At 37.5% G+C, this 16005-nt stretch overlaps 1 protein-coding gene across 1 annotated transcript in view; it reads left to right on the top strand.

Moving 5' to 3' along the window:
- cntn3a.2 (contactin 3a, tandem duplicate 2) overlaps positions 1-16005 on the top strand; it is a 74853-nt gene that overhangs the window by 35807 nt on the left and 23041 nt on the right. The window contains exons 5-12 of the mRNA XM_082145053.1: positions 102-194; positions 3085-3288; positions 5287-5389; positions 5862-6046; positions 9497-9633; positions 9858-9987; positions 12972-13122; positions 14929-15056. Coding sequence (XP_082001179.1) covers positions 102-194; positions 3085-3288; positions 5287-5389; positions 5862-6046; positions 9497-9633; positions 9858-9987; positions 12972-13122; positions 14929-15056 — 1131 coding nt within the window. The remainder of the gene's footprint in view (positions 1-101; positions 195-3084; positions 3289-5286; positions 5390-5861; positions 6047-9496; positions 9634-9857; positions 9988-12971; positions 13123-14928; positions 15057-16005) is intronic.

Genomic DNA, 16005 nt, shown 5'->3' with positions numbered 1-16005 from the left:
ATGTTAGGCTGATATAAAAGAAATCAGCTCTGAGGTATTTTCATTTTCATACTCATGTCTAGCACTGCTGTATATTCTGACTTTGTTTTCATACCTTTCAGACTTGAATTTAAAAACTCAAACAAAAAGCGCTGTCTCTGTGCGAGAAGGCCAGGGGGTTGTTTTACTTTGTGGTACACCATCATATGCAGGAGGTAAGGCTTTTATAGTATTACTTTTTTGGCTTATATTTCAGTCTAGCATAAATATGCTACACATTATGTGAAATAAAAAGTTAGGACTCTTATCAGTGTGCTCTCTGGGATTGAATATGTGTTTTGAATGGGAAGAGCTTGCACACTCTGTCCTTTAAGTAAGTGTGCAAGTTCATCTCATTTGATATTTGAGTCTATGCACCGGACAACTATTGGGTCCATATGGACCCAATAGGTGTCAGGTACAGTACATATATATACAGTTGTGGTCAGAATTATTGGCAACCCTGGTAAATATGATCAAAGATGGCTGTAAAAATAAATCTGCATTGTTTATCCTTTTGATCTTTCATTCAAAACATTTGCAAAACTCCAACCTTTCATTGAAGTAAATTAATTGAAAGTGGGGGGAAAATCACATGAACTAAATGTTTTTCTCCAAAACACATTGGCCATAATTATTGGCACCCTTTTATTAATTATTGCCTTTTTGCAACCTCCTTTTGCCAAGATAACAGCTCTGAGTTTTCTCCTATGCCTGATGAGTTTGGAGAACACCTGACAAGAGATCAGAGACCATTCCTCTAAACAGAATCTCTCCAGATTCTTCAGATTCCCAGATCCATGTTGGCGCTTCTTCTCTTCAGTTCAGCCCACTCATCTTCTATAGGGTTCAGGTTAGGGACTGGGATGGTCATGGCTGAAGCTTCCTTTTGTGCTCAGTGACACATTTTTGTGTTGATTTTGATGTTTGTTTTCGATCATTGTCATGATGGAAGATCCAACCACGGCCCATTATAAGATTTCTAGCAGAGGCCATCAGGTTTTGATTTTTTTGTCTGTTAGTATTTGCTTGAATCCATGATACCATGTATCTGAACAAGATGTCCAGGACCTCCAGCAAAAAATGGGCCCACAACATTAAAGATCCAGCAGTATATTTAACCGTGGGCATGGGGTACTTTTTATCCCTGTTTGCACCAAACCCATCTGGTCGGTTTGCTGCCCAAAAGCTCTTTTTTTGTAAGTCTCATCTGACCATAGAACCTAATCCCATTTTAAGTTCCAGTCGTGTCTGACAGCTGAATATGCTGGAGTTTGTTTTTGGATGAGCGAGGAGGATTTTTTTCTTGAAACCCTCCCAAACAACATGTGGTGATGTAGGGGTTGTTTGTTTGTTTGTTTTTCTATGGTTTTTTGACCCCAAGGCTCAACTAATCTCTGCAATTCTCCATCTGTGATCATTGGAGAGTCTTTGGCCACTCAAACTCCTCACTGTGCATTAAGACAATATAGACACACGTCCTCTTCCAGGCAGATTCATAACATCTTTAGTTAAAGGGGGGGTGAAACACTCAGTTTCAGTCAATCTCATGTTAATCTTGAGTACCTATAGAGTAGTATTGCATCATTCATATCTCCAAAAAGTCTTTAGTTTTATTATATGTATAAAAGAAAGATAGGCTGTACCGAGTCTTTCCGGAAAAAAACGAGCGGCTGGAGGCGTGCCGTGTGGGCGGAGCTAAAGAATCACGAGTGCGAATCACACACACCATACATCGCATGCTCCATAGATACATTAACTATATGTGATCCTGTTGTTTACTTGCTGTGCTTACGCGCCGATAGCTAACAACACAAAGACATTTGAAGCAGTTTTACTCACAGCCTGCGGTTCCAACGCACGACCGTGAACCTTTATCGTTGGGACTGCTCCATCCTTAAGCATTAGACGATCTGCAAATCCGGCGTCGAACTGGGCCTTGTTTATAAAACAATCATCGTCGAAATGCAGGGAACAACCAAGAACACTTGCACAACTCCGTTGATGACTTCCCTAAAGCCGAGCTCAGCGCTTTGATGTGCGTACTGCTTTCGCTCTCTCGCTCTGGTCTACGGGTGCGTGCGCGCCCTTCCGGGAGAAGTGCCCTTAGGACCCGTATAAGGAAATTCCGCCCCATCTGACGTCACATACTCGGAAAAAAAACTTTCCGAAACTTGTGACAAACCAGGAGGAGTATTTTTGGCACAGAAATACTCCATCAAACGTACAACTTAATTTTTGAAACTTTGTCCATGTTTAGCATGGGAATCCAACTCTTTAACAGTGTAAAAAACTCAGTATGCATGAAATAGCATTTCACCCCCCCCAAAAGTGGGGATTTTCAATGCTTTAGCTAATTTCTTACAGCCACTTTCTATTTTGTGATGCTCAACAATCTTTTGCTGCATATCAGAACTATATTCTTTGGTTTTACTCATTGTGATGGATGATTCAGGGAATTTGTCCTTTGAGTTTCCTCATATTTAAACTCCTGTGAAACAAACAAATCATAGCTAGACAATTTCATCTTTAGTCACCCTGGTGTGATAAAACATTTAAATATTCATGAAAACATACTTCAGAGATAGTTTACTCATAAAAAATTCTAGGGGTGCCAATAATTGTGGCCAACGTGTTTTGGAGAATAACAAGTATTTCATAATGTGATTTTCCCCCCCACTTTCAATTCTTTTACTTCAATGAAAGGTTAGAGTTTTGTGAATTTTTTGAATGAAAGATCAGAAGAATAAACAATGCTGATTTATTTTTACAGCCATCTTTGATCATATTTACCAGGGGTGCCAATAATTCTGACCATAACTGTATATATATATATATATATATAAGCATAGGCTTTAACATACTGTAGCTTAGGCTTCTCATACCCTATGATAATTTTGGATACACCTGGGTAAGATTTCTGAAGTGCTACTGGGAGAGAAAAAGGATTGGTGCCCAAATGATAATACCAAAAATTATTTCTCATTTAAGTTCCCAAGAGTGTTTGGCAAGCTTAGTTCATTTTGTTTTTGATTATATATGGTCTGTGTCCCATCTCCTTTCCAGATCTCTCATTTGCATGGGTCTTTAACGAGTACCCTTACTTTGTTCAGCAAGACAATCGTCGCTTTGTCTCTCAGGAGACGGGAAACCTTTACATCGCCAAAGTGGAGCCTTCGGATGTGGGTAACTACACGTGCGTGGTGGTAAACCGCATCACTAAAGGCAAAGTCCTCAGCTCGCCGACCCCTCTGGTACTACGAACGGATGGTAAATATCAAAGTTTTTCAGTAGGCAGAAGCTGAATCATAACATCAGCTCTAAATGGTTTGATTAACATGTTGATGCAGTTGGCATCAGGTTTGTTTGAACTGTGTCAGAGCACTTAAAGGCAGGGTAGGCAGGTTTTTTCTAAAAAAAACTTTTTCCAAAATTTGTTTAAACTGTCTTTATATACCAATACATAATTAAAATGTAAGTACTCTGAAAAGGAGAGTATAAAATTTGAGTGTCTGTAGTCCTCTCAGGGCTGCAATAAACACAGCTACTTATTTCCATTCGGAACGAATGAAATGATTGGCTGGGCGACTGTCACTCTCCCTCACTACCATGGCTACCACCCCTGCTGCTACAGGAGCTGCCCACATGCGCACACCCGTTTGACTCGAGGAGGGGAAGAGGCACGGAAGCTAGGAAGAATCACAGTTATGGCAGAGAAAGAGCAGTCAAAATTCCCAGTACCTGCAGTACCTCAGCGCTGGCAAACGCGTCCTCCAGCTGAGGGGTCGGCATCGCACGTTCATGTGTTTTGGGGGCGTAGTTTTGGAAGGAGCCCAGAAGGGAGGGGGTGGGAGTGAATGGAATAAGTAGCTGTGTTTATTGCAGTCCTGAGAGGACTACAGACACTATTTTTATACTCTCTTTTTCAGAGTACTTACTTAATTATGTATTGGTATATAAAGACAGTTTAAACAAATTTTGGAAAAAGTTTTTTAGAAAAAACCTGCCTACCCTGCCTTTAAGAGGTCACCCCAACTCCATCTTCCACCCCGTATACAAAATTTGTTATTATGCTTTGTTATTATGTATCAAGCAAAAATTATATAAATTAAAACTTCATTAAAGCTTTATTTTTTTGGACATGGGTTTCATTCCCATGGTGGAATATACAAATGTTGTTGTTTTTTTAATAAATAGAGTAGCAGGATCATTTACAGCAGTGGGATTTCATTTGGTTTCATGTTAGATTTGACTGATTCAATTAGTTTGACTTCAAAGCATTGATGAACACCCCACCCCCTAACTAAAACTAAAGAAAAAGTATATGAAGACTTCAGATGCAAAAGCCTCTAAGTCCGTCTAAAGTTTTTGTTTAATATAATTTTTTTTTATCAGACTCCTATGTATAGGTTTCTACCCAAGTACCGGCATTTCTGAATGGGCTGAGGCTGGGATTTAGTGAGTTTGAAGTGAAAGTATTTAATGAACGTATACTATGTGCGGAGAGCATTCACTCAATATTATTATCTCATTTTTGACAGAGGTGGCTTTTAGAGGCTTTTGCATCTGAGGTCTTCATATATACATATACCCATACAGTAATTATTACATCATAGTAAATGTTTTACCTGGCACAAATTTGTAGAGGGCTCTTAAAGTTATATTTTTCCTTGCCTAAAATCTTTCAAAATCTGTTGATTCTGCAGCTGATTCTATAATTACAGAAAATATGAACTTACTCAAACTAAACTGAAATGTAAAGTGTATTTGAAAATAGCATTTAAATCAACAAAAACAGAAATGCATCTTTAGACTTTGAATACAACACTAATTTATATTGCTTAGGATTTGATTATAGCAACACAGAAAACACTTTCTTTGGTGTCGACTTGACAGCATGCAAACCCTCTTTTTTTTTTTTTTTATATAACAAGACAGTGTAAATTAGTTTTACATCGCATTTTTTCGCAGCCGTAGTTTCATGAACGACCCAGTTTAATCTACAAGAAATGCTTTCACAGTCCTAAACATACTTTGTCATAAAAGTAAACATAAACAATGGCTATATAAAATATTTACAGACACTGTAAAAACTCCAGCAAACACCACACCTCTCTGCGTAGTGTCAGACTCCAGATTGGTATGAATTATTTGTATGAAACACTGTTTCGTATTTATCATAAAATATACAGTAGTAGTCTCTATTATTATACATAATCAGTGAATGAATTATGAATAGAAAAATAACACTGTTTTTTTCCCTCATAGGCGTAATGGGTGAATATGAGCCGAAAATAGAGGTTCATTTCTCTGACTTGGTTCCGGCTGCAAAGGGATCAGTTGTGACACTGGAGTGTTTTGCTTTGGGGAAGTAAGTGGAATTCTGCACCCTTTTGTAGTTACTGATGCCCGACTTTTAATGGTACTCTGTCATTGAGCTTAATGTGTTTTTCAACTTGGCCCTTTTCCACCTCTTCTCGCCACCTTTTAAACATGCTTGTCAAAGTCTGTTTGGGAAATACCGTATAACAGTCTAGTTTTTGCCTTGAGGCAATTTTTCTGTCTCAATTGATCCCATTAGTGGATGAGCCATATACGTTTTCCTCGCAAAAAGAAATGAGATGGTGTCTTATGAGGAAATGTTTCTCATTTAGTATGTTAGAGCTGAGATATGAGTAGGAACGACAGTAATCTTCAAAATAATGAAATTATACAAAATACCCATTCTTTATCTTCATCTTTTCTGTTTCCCTATCTCTTTTTTTTCCCCTGCTCTATGTAGCTTTTTCATTTTTCTCTTTTGCTATTGCAAGATTACTCACCATAGTTTCTCATACGTTCAGCCCAGTTCCAGAGATAACGTGGAGGAGAGCGAATGGAGTGCCGTTTCCCAGCAAGGTGAAGATGAAGAACTCAAATGTAGTTCTGGAGATTCCCAGTTTCCAGCAGGAGGACGCCGGAGGCTATGAATGTGTGGCAGAGAACAAGATGGGAAAAAACACTGTGCAAGGACGACTGTCTTTCCACGGTATGATTATTTCACTCATAGTATTTTTACTGTATATTTAGTGCATGTTGTATGATCATTTTTTGCTATAAAAATTTAAAGTGATGCATAATTACAAGTAACTAACCCTAAACCAAACCCTAACCGTAACTCTATAGTAAGTACATCCCAGACAGCACCATAGTGTCGGCCCAGGTCTGGTACGCGTTGTACCAAGGTATGGTGCTGTCTGAATGTAGTTAATTCATATTACTCCGTATTTATATGAGTTAGTACAATGTAACTACGTCACCTTAAAATAAAGTGTAGCCGCAATTTCTTGCAATTAATATAATGTATTCAGAATTTTTTTTTATAATTTGAAGCAAGCTAGGTTATTTTCTGCCATGACACAACAATACCACTCCATTGTGGTATAATGACGTAAATGGTATCATTATGGTTGTGCAAATACTACTGTAGAAATGACTGAAAGAATGGCAATGAGTTGCTAAGAATATATTGTAAATACAGACTGAAAATATATTGCAATAAATATACAGTATACAGTAGTGTGTCTTTGGTGATGTTGTACTACACATGGTTTGGTTGTTTTATCCATTGCACTAATCCAATTTATTGTTTCCTAGTACTGTTACACATTGGCTGGATATTAGTAAGAGTTACAGAAGCTGTTGTCTCTGCCATATTGTTCTTCTGTCGTTGAAATTAATTCTTGCTAATAATTTAAAACTCTTAATGTTTATTATTGTTGTCATAACCATTCACATTCTTGCCAGCGTTTACCATGAGGAACCCTGCCAGTTCACAATTGCATTGAATTTCTTTCTGATTACTTTCTGCCCTGTCTGGACTTTCTTATATTTGCCATAACCGCATAGTAAAGATCAAAATAAACTGAGCTCGCGTAATGGATTTGGCAGAGTAATGTTGCGTCGTGCCAAGACTCAGCGGTGCTAAATGCTATAAATTGAGACACTTTTGTTGATCCAGAAAGGTGTCAAATGGCAAGAGTTACCATAGTTTTATAGAGCCAAATCAGATGGATGGATGAATGGATGGATGGATGAATGGATGGATGGATGGATGGATGAATAGATAGATAGATAGATAGATAGATAGATAGATAGATAGATAGATAGATAGATAGATAGATAGATAGATAGATAGATAGATAGATAGATAGATAGATAGATAGATAGATAGATAGATAGATAGATAGATAGATAGATAGATAGATTGCAAACATGCATGAAGAACTCATTATCTCACCTCTGGTGTGTTATTCATTATCATTATATTTGAGTTAATAACGGTACTCGTTATTATCAATTCAGACGCTGCAATTAGGTCAGCTCTAATTATCAAGCCATTTTACTCTCCAATTTATTCATTATTTTGCCTTAGTTTTATAAGATCAAGCTTCATTTCCAAATCTAACGCCAAAGTCTGTTTCAAAGAGATATCGGTTCAACATGGACAAATTATAGGTCTGTCTGGATCTCAAGCACTCGTGGACCCATTTTTGGAGACGAGAAATGACTCAGAGGATTATTAGGCACTAGAAACAAGCATATGAGAATTATTACCTCCATTGGGCCTGCCATTTTCCATCGACACAACAAGAAGAACAGGCCTCGTCCTAATGATGTGGAGATCACCAGATACACGCAGAGTTAGCGTGCAGTGGCTGGCGATTGAATAGCAAGATGAAAACAAGCAAATAATTCCCGTGATAATTGATAGCAGAACAGCTACTCGATATCTTGGGAACCTTTCGCATGTGGTGGGTTATTGATTCAAATAAAATGGATATGTATTCAAAGAAGGAAAAACCTATTAGTGAAATACAATACAAACAAAACTCAAGCCCAAGCATAGGTCTATTGCACTGGACAGATGGGATTTCAAAGGTGTTATTTTCATTCACATCTGTGTACACACCATTTCTAAGTTCAGCTTCCAGATGAAATGTTGTTATCGTAAATGCTAGTTCAAGGTTTATATAAGACTGATTGAGAAGGTTAGAGGGGCAGGTGCAACTCCGACCTCCTTCTGAAAAGACCTGGCCTCCACGAACGACACAAAACATGAAAGCTTTTCTTCCCTGTGCTTTCAGAGTGCAAGCGTCCTTGTATAATGCAGACTTTTGAAAAAGGCCAAAGCTCGGAAAAAAAGGAATTAGTAACAGTTGCAGGGTTAACTCGTGCGTTTCATAGATGCTTTGGTTTAATTACTTCTTGAAAACCAGAGATGATCAGTTTTCCTGATGAGACAATCACTACGCGACTTCGATCGATCAATTAAGTGCTTAGTTGCCACAAAACCTGCAAGCGTTGTTAGCAGGAATAGTGATTGATGATTAATCTATAGGCATGCTTACATGGGCCTTGTGTGATTGGTGGGAATCTACAACGCAGAACATGAGGAGAGTGTCACATTATAGAACCGTGTGATGGTTCAATCATGAACTCAGACAGAACTGGCGGCATGAGTGGAAACCGGTCACCTTTTCCATTGGCATCAAGTAATCATTGACATGTTGTGCTTTTAGTTAATCAGATAAAAGAGTGTCCATGCCTCAGTAAGGCTAAACTCTGAAATCATTGTATATTTAGGTAGTTGCTCAAAACAGCACAACCCTAAGTCTCTTATATGATGATATTATTGTCTCTATATATATATAAATAAGAAAACTTGAGCAATTTAAACAGTGCTTGCCTTAACAATTGTTTTTATTAAGCTTGGCAGATATATTTTAAAGATAGACCAAGTAAAATGTTTATTTTTATTTTTTTTATTACTAGTATAATGTTTTCTTCAGACGTCTACCAGAATTATTGTAGACTTTTTTTATTTTTTTATTTAAATTTAATTAATTTAATTATTAACCTATCAGTTAAGACTGTTGAGTTTATACATTACAGTTTAAAAGTTTGGTGTCATTAAGGTTGTTTTCTTTTTACTTTATTCAGCAAGAATGCATTAAATTGATGAAAGAGACAGTAAAGAGATTTATAATGTTTCCATTCTATTTCTATTCTATTTCTATTCTATTCAAAATTCTATTTCAAGTAAATGCTGGTCTTTTGAACTTTCTATTTGTCAGAGAATCCTGAAAGAAAATGTATCAGATTCCACAAAAACAATAAGTAGCACAACTGTTTTCAACATTGATAATAAAAAATTTTTATTGTGCATCAAATCAGCATATTAGACTGATTTCTGAAAGATCATGTGATTCTGAAGACTGCAGTAATGACACTGAAAATGCAGCTTTATCATCATATGAATAAAATACATTTAAATTTGTGATCATATTTCACAATATTACTATATTTTTTATCAGATAATTGCCTTGGTGAGCAGAAGAGACTCTCTTTTTTTAATAAAAAAAAAGAAGTGTTTATATATAGTATGGAAAATATAAAAAATGCATTAAAATGTACCTTTTTTTCTTTTCTTTTTCAGCAAAACCTCAGTGGGTTCAGACGATGCGAGACAACGCTTTGTCAATTGATGAGAGATTGTTTTGGGAGTGTAAGGCCAATGGCAAGCCCAAGCCTTCATACAGCTGGCTGAAGAATGGAGAACTGCTGGCAGCCGAGGTAAAACTCAAGCAGCGCAAGGAGCAATAGTGTTGTAGTCGTAAAAAGATCTGGGTTGACAGTGCAATGATCCTCAGTTCAAACCTCAGCGGGAGAGCTCTGTTAAATGTATATAACACAGTTTTATTGATCATATAATGGCTAAACTACTTCAGACTCTGTTGTTTAAGTTGAATGCACAGCTATTTTTAAATGCTTTTCAATGCTGCTCTTCTGTGTCACAGGACAGGATACAGATAGAGAACGGAGCCCTGACAATCAGCTCTGTAAACCTCTCAGACGCTGGCATGTATCAGTGTGTCGCCGAGAACAAACACGGAATCATTTATTTTGGTGCCGAGCTGGTGGTGTTAGGTAAGAGAGCCTCCTGTACTTCGTCATTTCCAATTATCTCGTGCCTTTGTTCACTTTGCCGCTCCATCCCAGCAAACACAAAACATTTTTACATTTCAAAACATTGCTTTTTGGTTGCAGTTGGGGAACGTTGCAGTACAACGTTTAAAATCGTTCTAGAAACCACAACTAAAATCAAATCATTTATATATATATAAAATAATTTCTTATAAGTTTGTTTTTACTTATTTTTATCATGACTGCTATTCATTTGATTTTTTTTTTTTCATTCTATTGTTTCAAGACAATGTATATGCCATTCATTTCTCATTTGCAAAAAAAATTATAATTAAAGACTTCTGAAGCAACTTTCTTTTACCTTGCAACAAATGATATCAGCCTCTAAAAAGTATTATAGTATTATATAGTATTATAGTTTCATGGCCCTTTAAGATTAGCTTAGATGGAGTAAAATAAGACTAGAGTTTAACAAAATAAATGTTTCTACAATGTACTTGAGTTTTGTTTTTGTTTTTTATTGTGAGCAGACTTTCAGTCAGTACTTTATTAATGTAGCTCTGAGTCCCTGGTTCAATTGGCCCTACAAAGAAGTGACTAGAGTAGTTTGCAAAAAAAAACCGTTCAAACTGCAATATGGTTCATTAGAAATATAAGAACACAGGAGCTACTTTACGGGCAAATAAACTCTTGAAATGGACTCACACACCAAGGAGCTGCCCTCTTTTCAACGTTTCCCATAAGAGCATTGATTTAGCAGCGTTTAGAGTGGAGTGGCGTGGCACTGTGACTTTTTAGTAATGTTAATCCACTATTGATTGGCTGGTGGGAGATGAGGAAACTGTGGCCGCTCTGTTGACAACATGACAAAGCCGCGACTGAGGGGTTCACTAGTGGAAAAACATTCAAGTAGACAGTGACAAAGACCAGAGAAAGATCTTTGTCATCAGCTCATATACAGACACTGGGAGAGAGAGAGAGATGGTGGGAAGTGGCTAGAGGTCATTAAGGACACCTCTGCTTTCTGACTGCAGCCAATTCCTTCACTGGCCTTCTCTAATGATATTTGTGGAGGTGCCAGCAACCCTCCACGGGCTAATTAGGTAATAGAGATGCTATTTAACAATGCTTTAGGGCACAGCGTGTTCGCTATGACAGTGCATGAGCGGCTTCCCATTCACAGCATTGGATAAACGCTGCTTCTCGGCAGTGGAGATACATTAGACCCAATTAGTGCTGGTCTCTTAGTGTTACGTCATCGCTTTCGGAAAATGACTATAAGGGCTACTTTAAAAGCTGGATAACTCATATCAACACTGGTGTCAGCTGTCTGTGAAATATCAGCATGGCTTGATGTCATCCCTTGTTTAAACGGGTTTTATACTAAACCAATCCATTTTGAAAGGGATCTCCCCTTGGTGCGGATCTTTTGGGCAGGTGGGAATACAGCAATTATACTCGGGTGCGGACCAAACAACCGTACCGAAACCCAGCTGATGAGGTGGTCTAGGTCCTCTGGTATGGTTCGAATTTCTGTCCAATGAATGGATGACCTTAGCACACGTGTGGTTTTGTTTACAAATTTTGGTTCACTTGCAAAAAGGGCAGTGTGAAAGCGAACCACAAAAAAACAAAAAACATTTAGATTTTATTTGGGCCGGACCAAAGCAAGTGACCTTGCAGACTTTCCTGGTGTGAATACAGCCTAAGACAAAGAAAAGCTTTTAGCAAGTTATTTTTCATACAAGGAAATATTATTATTATTATTATTTATTCAATTTAACATTTTGGGGTCAGTAGATTTGTTTTTAATGTTTTTGAAGGAAGTCTCTTATGTTCACCAAGGCTGCATTTATACAGTAAAAAAAAACAGTAATATTGCAAAATATTATTACAGTTTAAAATATCTGTTTTCTGTTTGAAGATATTTAAAAATGTAATTTATTTCTGTGATGGCAAAGCTGAATTTTCATTCTAATATGCTGATTTGGTGCTCAAGTAAAAAAAATGTATTATCAATGTTAAAAATGTATATGTATATATGAAGAGTTCAGATGCAAAAGCCTCTAAGTGCCATCTGAAATTTTCTTCTAGAATGATCATTTTTATCAAGCTTGTATATTTAAGTTCAGTAATTTCACTTAAATGACAATTAATAGGTAATTTTCATTGCCATTTAAGTGAAATTACTGAACTTAAATATACGAGCTTGATAAAAATGATCATTCTAGAAGAAAATTTCAGATGGCACTTAGAGGCTTTTGCATCTGAACTCTTCATATATATATATATATATATATATATATATATATATATGTTAAAAATAAATATTGATGATTGTTAAACTGTTAAATAGCTAATAACATTATCTGCTTAAGAATTATTTGTTGAAAAAAGTTCAAAAGGACAGCATTTATTTGAAATAGAAATCTTTTGTAACTATCTTTCACTTTTGATCAATTTAAAGCCCAGATTATATATGTATTATACACAATAACTATATCCCAATTCATAAAACACATTAATGCTAAATAAAGTGCATGCTTTATCCTAAGAAAAGGTCAAATAATGGGAAATATTGTATCCCAAAAGTAAGATTTGAAAAAAATTGAGGACTATTCCAATAAAGAATTGTCGACTGCATCCTGCAAAACCTAGCGCTCAGAACCACACAGCATGATGGGAGACTGCACCGTGCAAATTGCATTCATCCCTAATTTTCTTACCTGATTTGCATAATTCCTACTGAATCGCTAAAACAACACAGAGAGCGAGCGAGCGAAGTCCCTCCAGAATTTCCAATTAACTGTTTCTTTAAGAGAAAATGCTAAGGTGGTCTTAGATCAGCAGAGCACACACATACACGTACACACACACACACACACACACAACACTGCTTTCGGCCCTGCTGTCCATTAACAGTTATGTGCGCAGGGCATCCGTGCCTGAGGCGGCAGTTTGACTCTTTGCCCTGTGTTTTTTCACAGCCTCGCCCCCAGACTTTTCCAGAAGCCCCCTCAGAGCTCTGCTTAAAGCCAAGACGGGCAGCACAGTCACCATGGAGTGCAGACCGCAGGCCTTTCCCACAGCAGCCAGCCTGTGGAGGAAAGGCAATGAACCGCTGCAGAGCACTGAGAGGTACGGATACAATCTTTGTCTCCCTTTTCTTGGTCTTAATTCCTCCGTATCCCTTCCTCCTAACCATCTATTCATACAAGGCTTCACCCCAGGAGCCCTGCTATGTTCACACTATCTGTGCACAGGCTGCAACTTAACAGTTATCAAAAGGAAGCTGCATTGCCAATTGTGGTAGCTCACTGACCATAACACTCATGAATTATGAAGCAGGTCATTAGGCCTGGCCGGCAGGAGGTCGCTCGTCATTTTGGGTTGAGTCTGTCAAGGGTGAAATGATTCCTGGTAGGAGGCCACTTGAGGAAGCACAGCGGATCGCAAGCTTGGCTCTTTTTATAATGAAGTTGGATTAAATAGTATGGGGCGAATCCTGTCAAGGGTGGAGAAATGTTGTGGGAAAACAATAGATTTGCATTAAGCCACAGTAGTTTGTTTTGAGAGCATTTGGTGAGACATCCGCAGTCCAATTTAACTGTAAGCGCATTGCCGGGGAAAAACTTCCCATCAAACATCAAAGAAAAAACTGTATCACAGTTTCCACAAAAATATTAAAGTCCAACTGAAATCAAAATTGACCCTATTTACTTTGTTAGCGCATATTACTAGTCTTGTGGTGAAAAATGTATCCGTGCAAGTTAACACAAAGAAAAAAATTGTTTGCCGCCGTAATCTTTAATCAAAGTCTGAAAAGTTACTTCCGGTCTGGAATGGCGTTCCTTCTCTGATGATGTAGGTTTGACGGCTTGGGTTGGGAAACGCTTAACCCCTCCCCTCAAACTGTTAGTCTGCTATGAGCAAAGATGGAGAGGAGGAGCGCTAGAGTAAAACCCTGCCCTCTGTTCAATATTCCTTTTCACTGGGAAATACGTCACAACACTGGAGAAAAGTCGTTTGCAACTTCCAGTTCACGCCGACTTTAAGCCGCACAACTGCTTTCAACATTGATAATAAGAAGAAATGTTTCTTGAGCAGCAAATCATCATATTAGAATGATTTCTGAAGGATCATGTGACACTGAAGACTGGAAGAATGATGCTGAAAATTCAGCTTTAACATCACAGGAATAAATTACATTTTTAAATTATTAAAATTGAAAACAGTTATTTTAAATTGTAGTAATATTTCACAATATTACTGTTTTAACTGTATATTTAATCAAATAAATGCATCCTTGAAGAGCATAAGAGACTTGTGCATCAGGCAAAGCTCTTACTGCACATCCCCCAAAAAATATACATGGAAATCATTGAAAATATTTAAATGTAAATATTAATGTCTAGATGTAAACTACAGTTGTTATATGCAGTTGTTGTAAAGAGTTAAAGTGTCACAGATGGCAGTTACAGGTAAATAGCAATTCAGTAAAATTGAAAGCACTTCAAATGATAGGCACTTAACATGTACATGAGGAAAATAAGGTTTGTATTTTTCAAGATTAAGAGTATGTTCAAACTGTAGAAATGGTCATGAAGGGTCGGAAGGAAATCTGATTCAAATAATGGGGTGGTAGATTGAGCGACGCAGCCCGCTGTTTTAGCTTGTCGGCTTTACGTTTGAATGACTGTTTCGTGTGAACGCACATTCTTCAGCTTCATCGGCTCTCGGCCAGCTGCATGCACAGAGACATGGAGAGTGTCCGATGTACTGTACAAAGATTTATGTGCCAATCAAAAGAAACACATTATGTTCTTTTTAACACATTTCTACTGTTCCCGAAAGATAAAACACATTTGTGCTCGGGAATGTAGCTCCATTATGAGTTAACCAAGTTTCAGTTTGATTTGAGAGGATTGTGGTTCTCTCCTTTAGGATAACTTTTCTCCCTGATGGAACACTTAGAATTACAAATGTGACCAAGATGGACGGGGGAAACTATGCATGCTTGGCTAGAAACCAGTTTGGTGCGGCCAGCACTACGGGAAGACTGCTGGTCACAGGTAAGGATTACTGTAACCGTATTACGGTTCGGGCTTTATCCTAGCTTTTCCTGCAGATACAAGTCATTTTAGAGTGTCATTCAACTGTGGGAATGTTATGTGGGAAGTGGTGATTTGTCTGCAAACTCTGGGGGCTTCAGGCAACTGTTCTTGGTACGGCTGGACAATTAATCAAAATCATGACAGTTTCTTAAAGGCATAGTTCCCCCAGGAAGGAAAATTCAGTCATCATAGACTCACCCTCTTGTTGTTGCAAATGTTTCTTTCCTCTGTGGAGCACAAAAGAAGATATTTGAGTTATGTCTTTTTGTCAATACACTGAATAGTCAATGGGGTCCAACAGTTTGAAGCTCCAAAAAGGAAATAAATGTAGCGTAAATGTACATCATACAACTGTAGTCTTCTGAATTTATAAACTAGCTGCGTCTGAATACACATATGTATAGTAGGTACTACATTTGTTTTGACACTTGCTTCACAAATGTTAAAAACATACATTCTATATAGTATAAATGTGCAAATGTGCAAATAGCAATTCAGACGTACTACGTCCGCCATGTTGTCACTGTCAATATTATTGATCTGACTGTACTGACGCTGTTGTATGAGAACTGAACTGAGCTGGACGATGACATAATTTTTTGCAGAACTGCTTTATAGAGGAAATGAACTAATTTAATAATTGATGATCTTTACAATGGAACTGAATCAACACTGAACTGACTTCAGCTGTTATCACTGTAAAGCTGCTTTGAAACAACCTCTATTCTATAAAGCGCTATATAAATAAAGTTGACTTGACTTGAATGTCATGTGACCTCCATCAGTTGCGTCGCTTCACTGACATTCACACCTCCTCTCATGGCCTCATGGTATAGTAAAGTGTCCAGTGAATACACACTTCAGAAGGTCATCCAGTTACTTTTTGCCTGCTATTTTGAGAACTGTG

The sequence above is a fragment of the Leuciscus leuciscus genome (genome assembly GCF_965113295.1).
Source record: "Leuciscus leuciscus genome assembly, chromosome: 18".
Classification (NCBI taxonomy): domain Eukaryota; kingdom Metazoa; phylum Chordata; class Actinopteri; order Cypriniformes; family Leuciscidae; genus Leuciscus; species Leuciscus leuciscus.
The sequence above is the reverse complement of the archived record's forward strand: the minus strand, read 5'-3'. Positions and strand labels throughout refer to the sequence as shown.